The sequence below is a fragment of the Oncorhynchus mykiss genome, chromosome 16 (genome assembly GCF_013265735.2).
Source record: "Oncorhynchus mykiss isolate Arlee chromosome 16, USDA_OmykA_1.1, whole genome shotgun sequence".
NCBI classification, from domain to species: domain Eukaryota; kingdom Metazoa; phylum Chordata; class Actinopteri; order Salmoniformes; family Salmonidae; genus Oncorhynchus; species Oncorhynchus mykiss.
In genome coordinates, this window is record NC_048580.1 from 11853854 (window position 1) to 11867325 (window position 13472).

The 13472-nt window shown below is 46.0% G+C and overlaps 2 protein-coding genes across 4 annotated transcripts in view; one reads left to right on the forward strand and one right to left on the reverse strand.

Moving 5' to 3' along the window:
* The first annotated feature begins 838 nt into the window (after positions 1-838).
* LOC110492827 (neurotrypsin) overlaps positions 839-13472 on the forward strand; it is a 31897-nt gene continuing 19263 nt past the window's right edge. Inside the window, exons 1-2 of the mRNA XM_036946135.1 lie at positions 839-1371; positions 3751-3793. Coding sequence (XP_036802030.1) covers positions 1300-1371; positions 3751-3793 — 115 coding nt within the window. The 5' untranslated portion in view covers positions 839-1299. The remainder of the gene's footprint in view (positions 1372-3750; positions 3794-13472) is intronic.
* On the reverse strand, positions 10956-13049 carry LOC110491355 (E3 ubiquitin-protein ligase TRIM21-like). Of its 3 annotated transcripts, none has more exons than XM_036946136.1 (2): positions 12913-13049; positions 10956-12730 (listed from the first exon to the last, which is right to left on the reverse strand). In XM_036946136.1, the coding sequence occupies exon 2, from the start codon at positions 12726-12728 to the stop codon at positions 11052-11054; it is 1677 nt and encodes a 558-aa protein (XP_036802031.1). In that variant the 5' UTR covers positions 12729-12730; positions 12913-13049; the 3' UTR covers positions 10956-11051. The 3 variants fall into 3 exon arrangements, with proteins under 3 accessions (XP_036802031.1, XP_036802033.1, XP_036802032.1); XM_036946138.1 differs by having other exon boundaries at positions 12835-12924; XM_036946137.1 differs by having other exon boundaries at positions 12823-12924.

The following is a 13472-nucleotide window of genomic DNA, read 5'->3' on the forward strand; positions in this document are numbered from 1 at the left end:
TCAGCATCAAGCGTTCTCGTGGACCTGTAGCTAGGTCTGGGCTGGTAGGCCCGAATTCACTCATTTGAAGAGGTGTCAACATACTTTTTGGCCTTGCTCCCGAGTGGCGCAGCGGTCTAAGGCCCTGTATCTCAGTGCAAGAGGCGTCACTGCAGTTCTTGGTTCGAATCCAGGCTGCATCACATCTGGCCGTGATTGGGAGTCCCACAGGGCAGTGCACAATAGGTCCGGGGTAGGCCGTCATAGTAAATAATAATTTGTTCTTAACTGACTTGCCTAGTTAAATAAATAAAAACATGTGTATGACCTCTGATGTAACATGAAAGACCAAATAAAATGTATTTATTTTAGTTCAGTGATTTAAATAAACAGGAATATCAAAGTTATTTGTGACAGGACACTAGCGATATTCATAAAAACATTGAAGTAATAAAAAAATCCACTTTAAAAATAAAATAATGTGCAGATCCCCTGCAGAACCTCTGTAGACCCCTAGGTGCCCGCGGACCCCTGATTAAATACCCTTGATTTAGTCATCTTCATTTTGGTCATCCTACAAAGGATGGACCATTGGTTTTCTTAGAGGATTATTTACACAATTAACAAATGGTCAAAATATGCTTTTGTAATTGGACACCCTATTAATTAATTGATTAATTCTACGAATATATATGCTCTATGGCATATCTATTGATATTCATTTCCGGAGGGGGCTCTGTGGCTTCATAATACGCAACTTTAGCCGAAACTCCCACCAAAAAAAAGTTTTTTTTTCAATCGCCTTGTGCTTCACCTTCTTGCCTCCGGTGGCGGGGCAGAGAACGCTCAGGGGGTCCAGGTATATGAGAAGCAGCAATAGGCGCCGTATCCCCATGGTGTGGTTAACTTGTCAGTTTGAGAATTGCCACACGTGGTGTGGCAATTAGATCAGGTTCAGCTCACGGAACAATTAGATCTCAACCGAAAGTGGTGCTAGTCGCCTCCTCCACTCAAGGCGCGGAGGTGGTGTGGGTGTGTGTTTCTGTTCACTCGAAGGGGTGTGTGTTTTATTCCGACACCTCACATCATCAGAGAGAGAGAAGACAAAAGGAGAGGTTTTTGGTTGAAACGGGAGATGTTTCTGTCGTATCATTCATAAAACCAGTTTACCGGGCCTACACCTTCGCGCGCTCTATTGGCATCCTCTTTCGAGTCCGTGCGCGGTGGTGAATAGCGATCCACCTCGCGGTCAGTTTGTGACAGAGATGGGAGAGGTGTGCCATTTCTTTACCAGGCTGTGACACTGACACAGCGGCTAGGATGGATCCAAACACCCGGAAAATGATGCTTCTGATCGGCCTCAACTGCCTCTGGCTCCAAGTGCTTTCAGAGGTAAGCTACTACGACCAGTAGCCAATTTAGTGGCCCCTATGTGCTATAATTGCGTTCCTTTTCAAGGTGAGACCTTTTCTTCTCACACTTTCATGTCCCGTACGTAGACTATGTTTACTCTTGCGAATATCTTGGAAAAAGTCTATCTTGCAAAACAGATTTGATCTAAATTAAATTAACCTTGAGAAATACGGTCAAATAAAACAACAGTGTCCCTTTCCTTTTTGAAGGTGCGCCCCACATTTTGTCCACCGACATAACGGTCATTAGGCTAGGTGCTATAGGCTACGTTTTATAATGGTTGGAATCACATACTTCATTATAATGGAACATAATTTACGTTTTGTTGCGTTTTTCATTATCATTTCATTAAACAATACTTCGTTTTAGCCTATAGGTACCACAAGGAGGTAGAGAGAGACTAATTGTGCTGGACGAAGCCGTTTGAATGTAGGTGCACGCATTAGATCGCCTTTAATATCAGTCAGGCATTAATAATATACATTATTGTTCCGCGTCAGTGTTTGCGCACAAGAGTCTGTTTTATGTCTTTGTCTAATTGAGCGGATAAAGCGAGGTTGCGCACACACACACACGCACGCACGCACGCACGCACGCACGCACACACACACACACACACACACACACACACACACACACACACACTCACACACACACACACACACACACACACACACACACACACACACACACACACACTCAGGCACGGTTCCCTCATGGCTGGGTGTCATAGGAACCAGCCCGTGCCTGTTTTCCCCTGGTGGCGCGTAGGTGTACAGTTGCACCACGCGCTGTTTCCCGTTGTCGCAGCAATTCAATCACCCAGCCCTCCAGCAGAACATCAGCACCATCTGTAACTGCAATATGCATTATGTTGTATTGAGACACAATGTAGCCCTATTGCCTATAGGCTTACGAGTGAATAATTTCTCAATAGGCCCACAACTGTTGCTCCGTATTCGAGGTTATCCTTTCAAGCAGATAATCCCGAGTTGGTACTATATTACTGTCTCATGGATCCCTCAACAAGCATCTTTTAGTTAAGGAGATTGGAGGGGCGAGGTGAGGTGGGCTGTGGCTAGATGGTTTACAGCTATGGATTGAAGTGACTTTTCATAGTAGGTTAGTAGAGTATTTTAGCTAAACCTAATCATTTTCCTAACCTTGACCTAATTATCCTAGCCTGCTGCTTAAGTTCTCCTAACCTGCTACAAATAGTAACTTCTGTCTGTTGAGGTGTGTGTAGGCTAAGACTAGTTGTGGGAGGGTCAGGGGTCAGGGGGGAAGCCAGTGTGGTGTTAATGACACAGAACTGGTTTGGTGAATCGTGAATACGCTCATGTGAAGAGAAACCTTGCCTGAGTCCTGAAGACTTGTGTTAGCTCCCAGAGCTATTGCTTAGGCTTTAGCTTAGCGGGCTCTGCTGACTGTCTTGTTGTGGATATCTGTGTGTGCCCGTACCTGTTCTGTAACCCTGTCCCTGTGTGCGGCTATGCAGACACCTGTGGTGTACAGATTTGAGGCTATCGGTTCCAATACCAACACAATTTTACCATTTAGAATGCATGCCCAGTACACTGATTCATTCTAAGTGGTATGTTAGTGTGAATATTGGAACAGATCGAGCCTCTCTCTGTCCAGATGTGTTGGTTTGGTCTCAGCTGTGGTAACATCTGATATGCTGCTGTAACAGTATGATAACCGTGAGATTGATATGAGTGGAGATATCATCAGCATGTTAGGTTTTCATCAGAAACCCCTGTTCACTGTGTAATATGATTAGCCAGGGCAATATCACAGGGAGGTGACGCTCGTGTGTGTGTGTGTGTGTGTGTGTGTGTGTGTGTGTGTGTGTGTGTGTGCGTGTGTGTGTGTGTGCGTGCGTGCGTGCGTGCGAGTCCTCTTTTATCCAGTTTCCTCTCCTCTTCTTGTCTCTCCTCTCTCTCTGACCTGGTTTGTGTGACTATGAAAGGCTGTACTACACAGCATTCTGTCAGATACTATCTGAAACTGTCTCATACTTGCTTCTTCATGACTCAGGTCTCTGTATTCTGCATGTCTGTGTGTCTGAAGTGTTTGTACTTGTGACAGGAAGGGATTTAACCTGCATCGTCTACACATCACAAGACAAGCCCACTGAGCTAAAGCCTCTTAGACAAGGTCATTCATCATGCGAGCGGGGTTCAACAAACTTTTTTGACGTTTGTCTTTTATTGGTGGTAAACCCAATTTTCCCTCTTGAGGGTCAATATAGTATTTATTTGTTCTGTAACAGATATGATGTGAAATGTTGACAGTAGGTTGTGTTATCTGACGTTGTGTGAATCTGAAACTATGTCTGTGTTCCTCTCCTCTCAGGTGATAGCTGATGACAGTTATTTAAACGAGGTGCAAAACGCAGGTAGGTTAACAATCCCTTCTTTTCTCTTCTTCCTATATCTCCTTTCCTTCTCCCTCCCCCTTTCCCTCTCCTATTCCCCCCCTCCTATTCCCCTCCCCCCTTCCCTCTCCTATTCCCCCCCGTCCTATTCCCCTCCCCCTTCCCTCTCCTATTCCCATCCCCATTTCCCTGTCCTATTCCCCTCCCCCTTTCCCTCTCATATTCCCCTCCCCCTTTCCGTCTCCTATACCCCTTTCCCTCTCCTATTCCCCTCCCCCTTTCCCTTTCCCTTCCCCCTCCCCCTTTCCCTCTCCTATTCCCATCCCCCTCCCCTCTCCTATTCCCATCCCCCTCCCCTCTCCTATTCCCCTCCCCCTTTCCCTCTCATATTCCCCTCCTTCCTCCTATTCCCCTCCCCCTTTTCCTCTCATATTCCCCTCCCTCTTTCCCTGTCCTATTCCCCTCCCCCTTTTCCTCTCATATTCCCCTCCCTCTTTCCCTGTCCTATTCCCCTCCCTCTTTCCCTGTCCTATTCCCCTCCCCCTTTCCCTCTCCTATTCCCCTCCCCCTCTCCTATTCCCCTCCCCCTCTCATATTCCCCTCCCCCTTTCCCTCTCTTATTCCCCTCCCCTTTCCCCCTCCTATTCCCCTCCCCCTTTCCCTCTCTTATTTCCTCCCTTTTCCCTCCCTTATTTCCTCCCCTTTCCCCTCTCCTATTCCCTCCCCCCTTTCCCCCCTAAACCCTCCCCTTTCCCACTCCTATTCCCCTCCCCCTCTCATATTCACCCCCCCTTTCCCACTCCTATTCCCCTCCCCCTCTCATATTCCCCTCCCCTTTCCCTCTCCTATTCCCTCCCCTTTCCCTTTCCCTCTCTTATTTCCTCCCTTTTCCCTCCCTTATTTCCTCCCCTTTCCCCTTTCCCCTCTCCTATTCACTCCCCCCTTTCCCCCCTAAACCCTCCCCTTTCCCACTCCTATTCCCCTCCCCCTTTCATATTCCCCCCCCCCTTTCCCACTCCTATTCCCCTCCCCCTCTCATATTCCCCTCCCCCTTTCCTTCTCCTATTCCCTCCCCTTTCCCTTTCCCTCTATTATTTCCTCCCTTTTCCCTCCCTTATTTCCTCCCCTTTCCCCTCTCCTATTCACTCCCCCCTTTCCCCCCTAAACCCTCCCCTTTCCCACTCCTATTCCCCTCCCCCTGTCATATCCCCCTCCTTTCCCACTCCTATTCCCCTCCCCCTCTCATATTCCCCTCCCCCTTTCCCTCTCCTATTCCCTCCCCTTTCCCTCTCCTATTCCCTCCCCCTTTCCCCTCTCCTATTCCCTCCCCTTTCCCTCTCCTATTCCCTCCCCTTTCCCTCTCCTATTCCCTCCCCTTTCCCTCTCCTATTCCCTCCCCCTTTCCCTCTCCCCATTTCTTTGTGCTCCATAAAATGTCCCACCCCTTCTTCCCCTACTCATATAGTCTCCCTTCCTACTCACTCATGTCCTTCTAGACTCTTTTTCCCCTCCTCCCATTTCCTCCATCCATCACTATTCCTTCTTTCTCTCTGTGGCTGGTGGTTGTGATAGGGGTGGGGTTCTCTCGCTCACTGCAAAGGCCAGCTGATTCATAATTTCTGGTCTCACTCCAAGTGTCAAAATCCACAAAGCACACAAACTGTATGCACACACACAAGCATCCAAATCCCTGCAGTGCTAATGATTCATTGAGACCTTTTGATGTTACCGCGTCAAGGAAAATAAACCCCTCCCACTGTACTCTGGCCAATCAAACAGAAGAGTCTTTAATTTTTTTATTTATTTACAACACACAACAAATCACACTCAACCAACATCAAAACACACTGCATGTAGACACACAACAACATTTTCCTCCCTCATCCTGGTCTAAATCATAAAGGCATATTTCTATATATATATAAAGACAGCAGAGTCTCTAACTGGCCAAGGGATGGTTCTGATTGGGTGAAATATGCGTGAGGATTTGTCTGGGATATGATGATGCAAAAGGCCCTCCTTAGTTTGATTAGCGTACAGTACATCAGTATGCTTTACTATGGTGTGTGTAGCTGATTGTGTAAACATGAGTATCTCATGTGTGTGTGTCCACCGCATGCATTTTATGTTAGAGCACAGATACACACCAACCCCCCCATATGGTCTCAACTCTCTGTGTGTTAGAGCACAGATACACACCAACCCCCCCATATGGTCTCAACTCTCTGTGTGTTAGAGCACAGACAACCCCCCCCCCCATATGGTCTCAACTCTCTGTGTGTTAGAGCACAGATACACACCAACCCCCCCATATGGTCTCAACTCTCTGTGTGTTAGAGCACAGATACACACCAACCCCCCCATATGGTCTCAACTCTCTGTGTGTTAGAGCACAGACAACCCCCCCCCCCCCATATGGTCTCAACTCTCTGTGTGTTAGAGCACAGATACACACCAACCCCCCCAATATGGTCTCAACTCTCTGTGTGTTAGAGCACAGAACCCCCCCCCCCATATGGTCTCAACTCTCTGTGTGTTAGAGCACAGACAACCCCCCCCCCCCCCCCATATGGTCTCAACTCTCTGTGTGTTAGAGCACAGAAACACCCCAACCCCCCCATATGGTCTCAACTCTCTGTGTGTTAGAGCACAGACAACCCCCCCCCCCCCCCCCCAATATGGTCTCAACTCTCTGTGTGTTAGAGCACAGACAACCCCCCCCCCCCCCCATATGGTCTCAACTCTCTGTGTGTTAGAGCACAGATACACACCAACCCCCCCATATGGTCTCAACTCTCTGTGTGTTAGAGCACAGATACACACCAACCCCCCCATATGGTCTCAACTCTCTGTGTGTTAGAGCACAGATACACACCAACCCCCCCATATGGTCTCAACTCTCTGTGTGTTAGAGCACAGATACACACCAACCCCCCCATATGGTCTCAACTCTCTGTGTGTTAGAGCACAGAAACCCCCCCCCCCCCATATGGTCTCAACTCTCTGTGTGTTAGAGCACAGATACACACCAACCCCCCCCATATGGTCTCACGTCTCTGTGTGTTAGAGCACAGATACACACCAACCCCCCCATATGGTCTCAACTCTCTGTGTGTTAGAGCACAGACAACCCCCCCCCCCATATGGTCTCAACTCTCTGTGTGTTAGAGCACAGATACACACCAACCCCCCCATATCGTCTCAACTCTCTGTGTGTGTTTGTGAACCGTGTCAAATGCTCATTGAGAATGTGAAATGGATTATGGGAGCTGAGAGAATGATGATGGTTCCCATAGCGATGGAGGAGAGTGTGGTTGTCGTAGCAACGCAGTATTGTCGTCCTAGTGATCGGTGTTGGTATGTGTGTCTGCATGCGGTGATTGGCGTTTACAAACGGATTCATGATGCAATGATCAGTTATTATTCCAATTAAATTCAAATAGGCATTATGGAATCTTGACAAAATCTAAACATTTATTAGGCCTACAGAATATAATGCAATTCTCTTATCATCAGTGCTGCAGGGAGAGAAGGAGATGAAGGGATACAGGAAAGAAGAGGAGTCAGTTCCAAGCAGAGGGACTGGGGGATAAGAGATGGTGTGTATAGCAGGCTAGAGAGTCAAAGTTTAGTCATTTAGCAGACGCTCTTATCCAGAGCAACTAAGGTTAATAAGTGCCTTGCTCAAGGGCACGTCGATGATTTTTCATCTAGTCGGATCAACGTTTTGAACCACAGATCCTTCCAATGGCGCTATCATTGTACCGTCGTAATTATCACAGGGATTGAAGTACGGATAAGGTCTCTCAGTGAAGGTGTAGCCAGTAAAATAATAGATATAAGACCTGGCCTCCACATTTATAGTTACAGTGCCTTGCGAAAGTATTCGGCCCCCTTGAACTTTGCGACCTTTTGCCACATTTCAGGCTTCAAACATAAAGATATAAAACTGTATTTTTTTGTGAAGAATCAACAACAAGTGGGACACAATCATGAAGTGGAACGACATTTATTGGATATTTCAAACTTTTTTAACAAATCAAAAACTGAAAAATTGGGCGTGCAAAATTATTCAGCCCCCTTAAGTTAATACTTTGTAGCGCCACCTTTTGCTGTGATTACAGCTGTAAGTCGCTTGGGGTATGTCTCTATCAGTTTTGCACATCGAGAGACTGACATTTTTTCCCATTTCTCCTTGCAAAACAGCTCGAGCTCAGTGAGGTTGGATGGAGAGCATTTGTGAACAGCAGTTTTCAGTTCTTTCCACAGATTCTCGATTGGGTTCAGGTCTGGACTTTGACTTGGCCATTTTAACACCTGGATATGTTTATTTTTGAACCATTCCATTGTATATTTTGCTTTATGTTTTGGATCATTGTCTTGTTGGAAGACAAATCTCCGTCCCAGTCTCAGGTCTTTTGCAGACTCCATCAGGTTTTCTTCCAGAATGGTCCTGTATTTGGCTCCATCCATCTTCCCATCAATTTTAACCATCTTCCCTGTCCCTGCTGAAGAAAAGCAGGCCCAAACCATGATGCTGCCACCACCATGTTTGACAGTGGGGATGGTGTGTTCAGCTGTGTTGCTTTTACGCCAAACATAACGTTTTGCATTGTTGCCAAAAAGTTCAATTTTGGTTTCATCTGACCAGAGCACCTTCTTCCACATGTTTGGTGTGTCTCCCAGGTGGCTTGTGGCAAACTTTAAACAACACTTTTTATGGATATCTTTAAGAAATGGCTTTCTTGCCACTCTTCCATAAAGGCCAGACTTGTGCAATATACCACTGATTGTTGTCCTATGGACAGAGTCTCCCACCTCAGCTGTAGATCTCTGCAGTTCATCCAGAGTGATCATGGGCCTCTTGGCTGCATCTCTGATCAGTCTTCTCCTTGTATCAGCTGAAAGTTTAGAGGGACGGCCAGGTCTTGGTAGATTTGCAGTGTTCTGATACTCCTTCCATTTCAATATTATCGCTTGCACAGTGCTCCTTGGGATGTTTAAAGCTTGGGAAATCTTTTTGTATCCAAATCCGGCTTTAAACTTCTTCACAACAGTATCTCGGACCTGCCTGGTGTGTTCCTTGTTCTTCATGATGCTCTCTGCGCTTTTAACAGACCTCTGAGACTATCACAGTGCAGGTGCATTTATACGGAGACTTGATTACACACAGGTGGATTGTATTTATCATCATTAGTCATTTAGGTCAACATTGGATCATTCAGAGATCCTCACTGAACTTCTGGAGAGAGTTTGCTGCACTGAAAGTAAAGGGGCTGAATAATTTTGCACGCCCAATTTTTCAGTTTTTGATTTGTTAAAAAAGTTTGAAATATCCAATAAATGTCGTTCCACTTCATGATTGGGTCCCACTTGTTGTTGATTCTTCACAAAAAAATACAGTTTTATATCTTTATGTTTGAAGCCTGAAATGTGGCAAAAGGTCGCAAAGTTCAAGGGGGGCGAATACTTTCGCAAGGCACTGTATATAGTAATATTTCAACCCAGTACATACACATTTACCTATAGACTGTATACAGTTGAAGTCGGAAGTTTACATACACTTAGGTTGGAGTCATTAAAACTTGTTTTTCAGCCACTCCACAAATGTCTTGTTAACAAACTATAGTTTTGGTGAGTCGGTTAGGACATCTGCTGTGTACATGACACAGGTAATTTTTCCAACAATTGTTTACAGACAGATTATTTCACTTATAATTCACTGTATCACAATTCCAGTGGGTCAGAAGTTTACATACACCAAGTGTACTGTGCCTTTAAACTGCTTGGAAAATTACAGAAAATGATATCATGGCTTTAGAAGCTTCTGATAGGCTAATTGACATAATTTGAGTCAATTTGAGGTATACCTGTGGATGTATTTCAAGGCCTACCTTCAAACTTTGTGCCTCTTTGCTTGACATCATGGGAAAATCAAAAGAAATCAGCCAAGACCTCAGAAGAAAATTGTAGACCTCCACAAGTCTGGTTCATCCTTGGGAGCAATTTCCAAACGCCTGAAGGTACCACATTCATCTGTACAAACAATAGTACGCAAGTATAAACACCATGGGACCACACAGTCGTCATACCGCTCAGGGAGGAGACGTGTTCTGTCTCCTAGAGATTAACGTACTTTGGTGCGAAAAGTGCAAATCAATCCCAGAACAACAGCAAAATACCTTGTGAAGATGCTGGAGGAAACAGGTACAAAAGTGTCTATATCCACAGTAAAACGAGACATATATCGACATAACCTGAAAGGCCGCTCAGCAAGGAAGAAGCCACTGCTCCCAAACCGCCATGAAAAAGCCAGACTACGGTTTGCAACTGCATATGGGGACAAAGATTGTACTTTTTGGAGAAATGTCCTCTGGTCTGATGAAACAAAAATAGAACTGTTTGGCCATAATGACCATCGTTATGTTTGGAGGAAAAAGGGGGAGGCTTGCAAGCCGAAGAACACCATCCCAACCGTGAAGAATGGGGGTGGCAGTATCATGTTGTGGGGGTGCTTTGCTGCAGGAGGGACGGGTGGCACTTCACAATAGATGGCTTCATTAGGAAGGAAAATGATGTGGAGATATTGAAGCTACATCTCAAGACATCAGTCAGGAAGTTAAAGCTTGGTCACAAATGGGTCTTCCAAATTGACAATGACCCCAAGCATACTTCCAAAGTTGTGGCAAAATGGCTTAAGGACAACAAAGTCAAGGTATTGGAGTGGCCTTCACAAAGCCCTGACCTCAATCCTATAGAACATTTGTGGGCAGAACTGAAAAAGCGTGTGCGAGCAAGGAGGCCTACAAACCTGACTCAGTTACACCAGCTCTGTCCGGATGAATGGGCCAAAGTTCACCAAACGTATTGTGGAAAGTTTGTGGAAGGCTACCCGAAACGTTTGACCCAAGTTCAACAATTTAAAGGCTACTAAATACTAATTGAGTGTATGTAAACTTCTGACCCACTGGGAATGTAATGAAAGAAATAAAAGCTGAAATAAATAATTCTCTCTACTATTAATCTGACATTTCACATTCTTAAAATAAAGTGGTGACCCTACCTGACCTAAGACAGGGAATTTTTACTAGGATTATATGTCAGGAATTGTGAAAAACTGAGTTTAAATGTATTTGGCTAAGGTGTATGTAAACTTCCGACTTCAACTGTACATAACACCATATTACTTCAGATATTATTTATTCTCGTCATTGCGGCATAGGATTACATGTCCATACTAATTTCAGATAATATCATGTGCTAAAGTACAACATTGCATTCAGTCTGTGTGATTGACAGGACAGATGACGAATGGGGCTAAGTTTGGACCAAGTTCATTATCACAGGTGTTGAAGTATGGATGGAGTTTCTCAGTGAAGGTGCAGCCAATGAAAGAGTAGATATGAGCCCTGGCCTTCACATTGTAGAAGGAGACCAAACCCCCCTCATAGTCCACAAACACCCCTACTTTCTGGGGCTTCTCTCTCAGGGAGAGAGGGACAGGGGGAGAGGTGTAGGCCTCATAGATATCCTCACCCCTCATATACACAGTCCAGAGGCCATCGAAAGGGCTCATATTTATGTCATGCTTCCTGTTGATGGACTCCCTGGCCACTCCTAACAGCCACTCAGCTTTTCCCTTCACCTGCACCTCATAGTAGAATCTCCCCGAGGAGAAACTATCTTTTCCCAGGACAGAGAGGTGATTCAAAAACCTCTCTGGGTTATAGAATTTCTTTGCGTTGTCAGGGAGTTTCTGCCTTGTGCCTCCATATCTCACTTGTTTCCGGTCCCTAGACAAGATGAGGAATGGATGTGCTGTATCAGGGTCCAGGGTCACATGCGCTGACCACTGCTGAATTGTCTTCAGCTCAACATCACACAACCTCTTCACCGCTCTCTCTAGTTCTTCCTGAAGTGTCTGCTCCAGCTCAGACACAGCTCTCCTCAGTCCCCCCAAACACATATCACTGTGAACACTGACCTCAGACCAGTCCTTTGTGTGTTTCGGGGTACACAGGGATGGGAAGGTCTGGAGGAGGAGGAGGTGGTCCTCAGTGTGTGAGTGCTGCTCCAGCTCAGTGCTTCTCTTCTGTAGCTCAGTCATTTCCTGCTTCAGCTGTTTAATGAGCCCATCAGCACGATTCTCTGCTGCTTTCTGCTTCTCCTCAACCACCTCAATGAACTCAGCCTGGCTTTTCTGAATGGAATCCATCAGATCACTGAAGACCTGCAGGCTGTCCGCTATTTCTCTCTCTGCGTCTCTCTTGTTGAGCTCTACTGAGTGTTTGACCTCCTGAACCTTCTCTAGTCGCTCCTGGATCATCTGCCGTATCTGTCGCTCCATCTTCCCCAGCTGAACCTTCCTCTCTCCACACTCTTCCTCTAGTGGGACGGCGTGGTGAGTCTTGTGGTCTGTCTCAATGCAGAACTGACACACACACGTCTGGTCGGTCCTACAGAACAGCTCCAGCAGTCTGTCATGCTTCTTACACATCCTGTCTTCCAGGTTCTCAACGGGGTCTATTAGCTTGTGCCTTTTCAGGCCGGTGACTCTCTGATGAGGCTGCAGGTGAGTCTCACAGAAAGAGGTCAGACACTCCAGGCAGGACTTCAGGGCCTTGAGCCTTGTCCCAGTGCAGACGTCACAGGACACTTCTCCAGCCTCGGCAGGGGACTCGTCTGTGTCTCTGATTTCGTCTGTGTCTCTGATTCTGATCATCTTAAAATGATCTACAACATCTCTGAATGCTGTGTTGGTTTTTAGCTCTGGTCTTGTGTAGAATGTCCTCTTACACATTGGACACTGGCACAGGTCAGTTGTATCCCAGTATCCACTGATACAGACCTTGCAGAAGTTGTGTCCACATGGAGTGGAGACAGGCTCAGTGAACACATCCAGACAGATAGAGCACTGGAACTGCTCTTCAGACAGGAGACGGCTAGAGGACGCCATTTCTGGAACACAATAAAACAACTATTAAAATACTTTCTGGAATGAGTCAGCATTTAGACCGTAAACTGGTGGGGGGGGGGGGGGGTTTTCTCACTCTCGCAGTGACCTCGGTATCCTGAATGGTAGTTGTGATCCTGCTGTCAAGGTTTTTCCATCTCCCTCTGTCTCTATTTCTCTTACTCACCTAAAAATCTTGTGTTTTCCTTTAATTTCTCGACAAACGTAGATTCTTAAGCTGCAATGTTATCTTTCTGAGGAACAGGATAATGGTTGGTCTATATTTAACTTTCACTTCTGCAAAGTGACATCACTCAACTCCTTATCTGCTCTTTGCATAGCTTTGCTCTTAAAGGGACAGCGTTGATATTTCATATGCCTGTCTGAAGTCTCTGCTGAGGGTTCAGGTTCTAGCATTCTGGGGGCCCTGCGTGACATTTGGTTGGGGGCGGGGCAAACTCCTGGCAAATTTTACAGTGGAAAGAAACATTTCCAGTTTAAGTCGATTTCCTGCAATTCTACACATTTTTCCATGGGGCGAAGAGAAAACTGCAATTGCAACACAATAAAACACATTTCATAAAATTCTATTCATTTTGCCATAGTAAGTTGAGAACCCGACTGAGTTTTCTAGACAGTCTACTCAAACGGAGCTGACGAGGGTCCGTTGGCATCGCGTTCCAAAAATTCAGCCGCACAAACCTACATAGAACTACGTAGAGAGTGATGCAAACGGATCTCCGCCGG

Bases quoted from the DNA above. Each gene is read 5' to 3' on its own strand.
- LOC110491355 (XM_036946136.1), bottom strand. From the start codon at position 12,728: ATGGCGTCCTCTAGCCGTCTCCTGTCTGAAGAGCAGTTCCAGTGCTCT.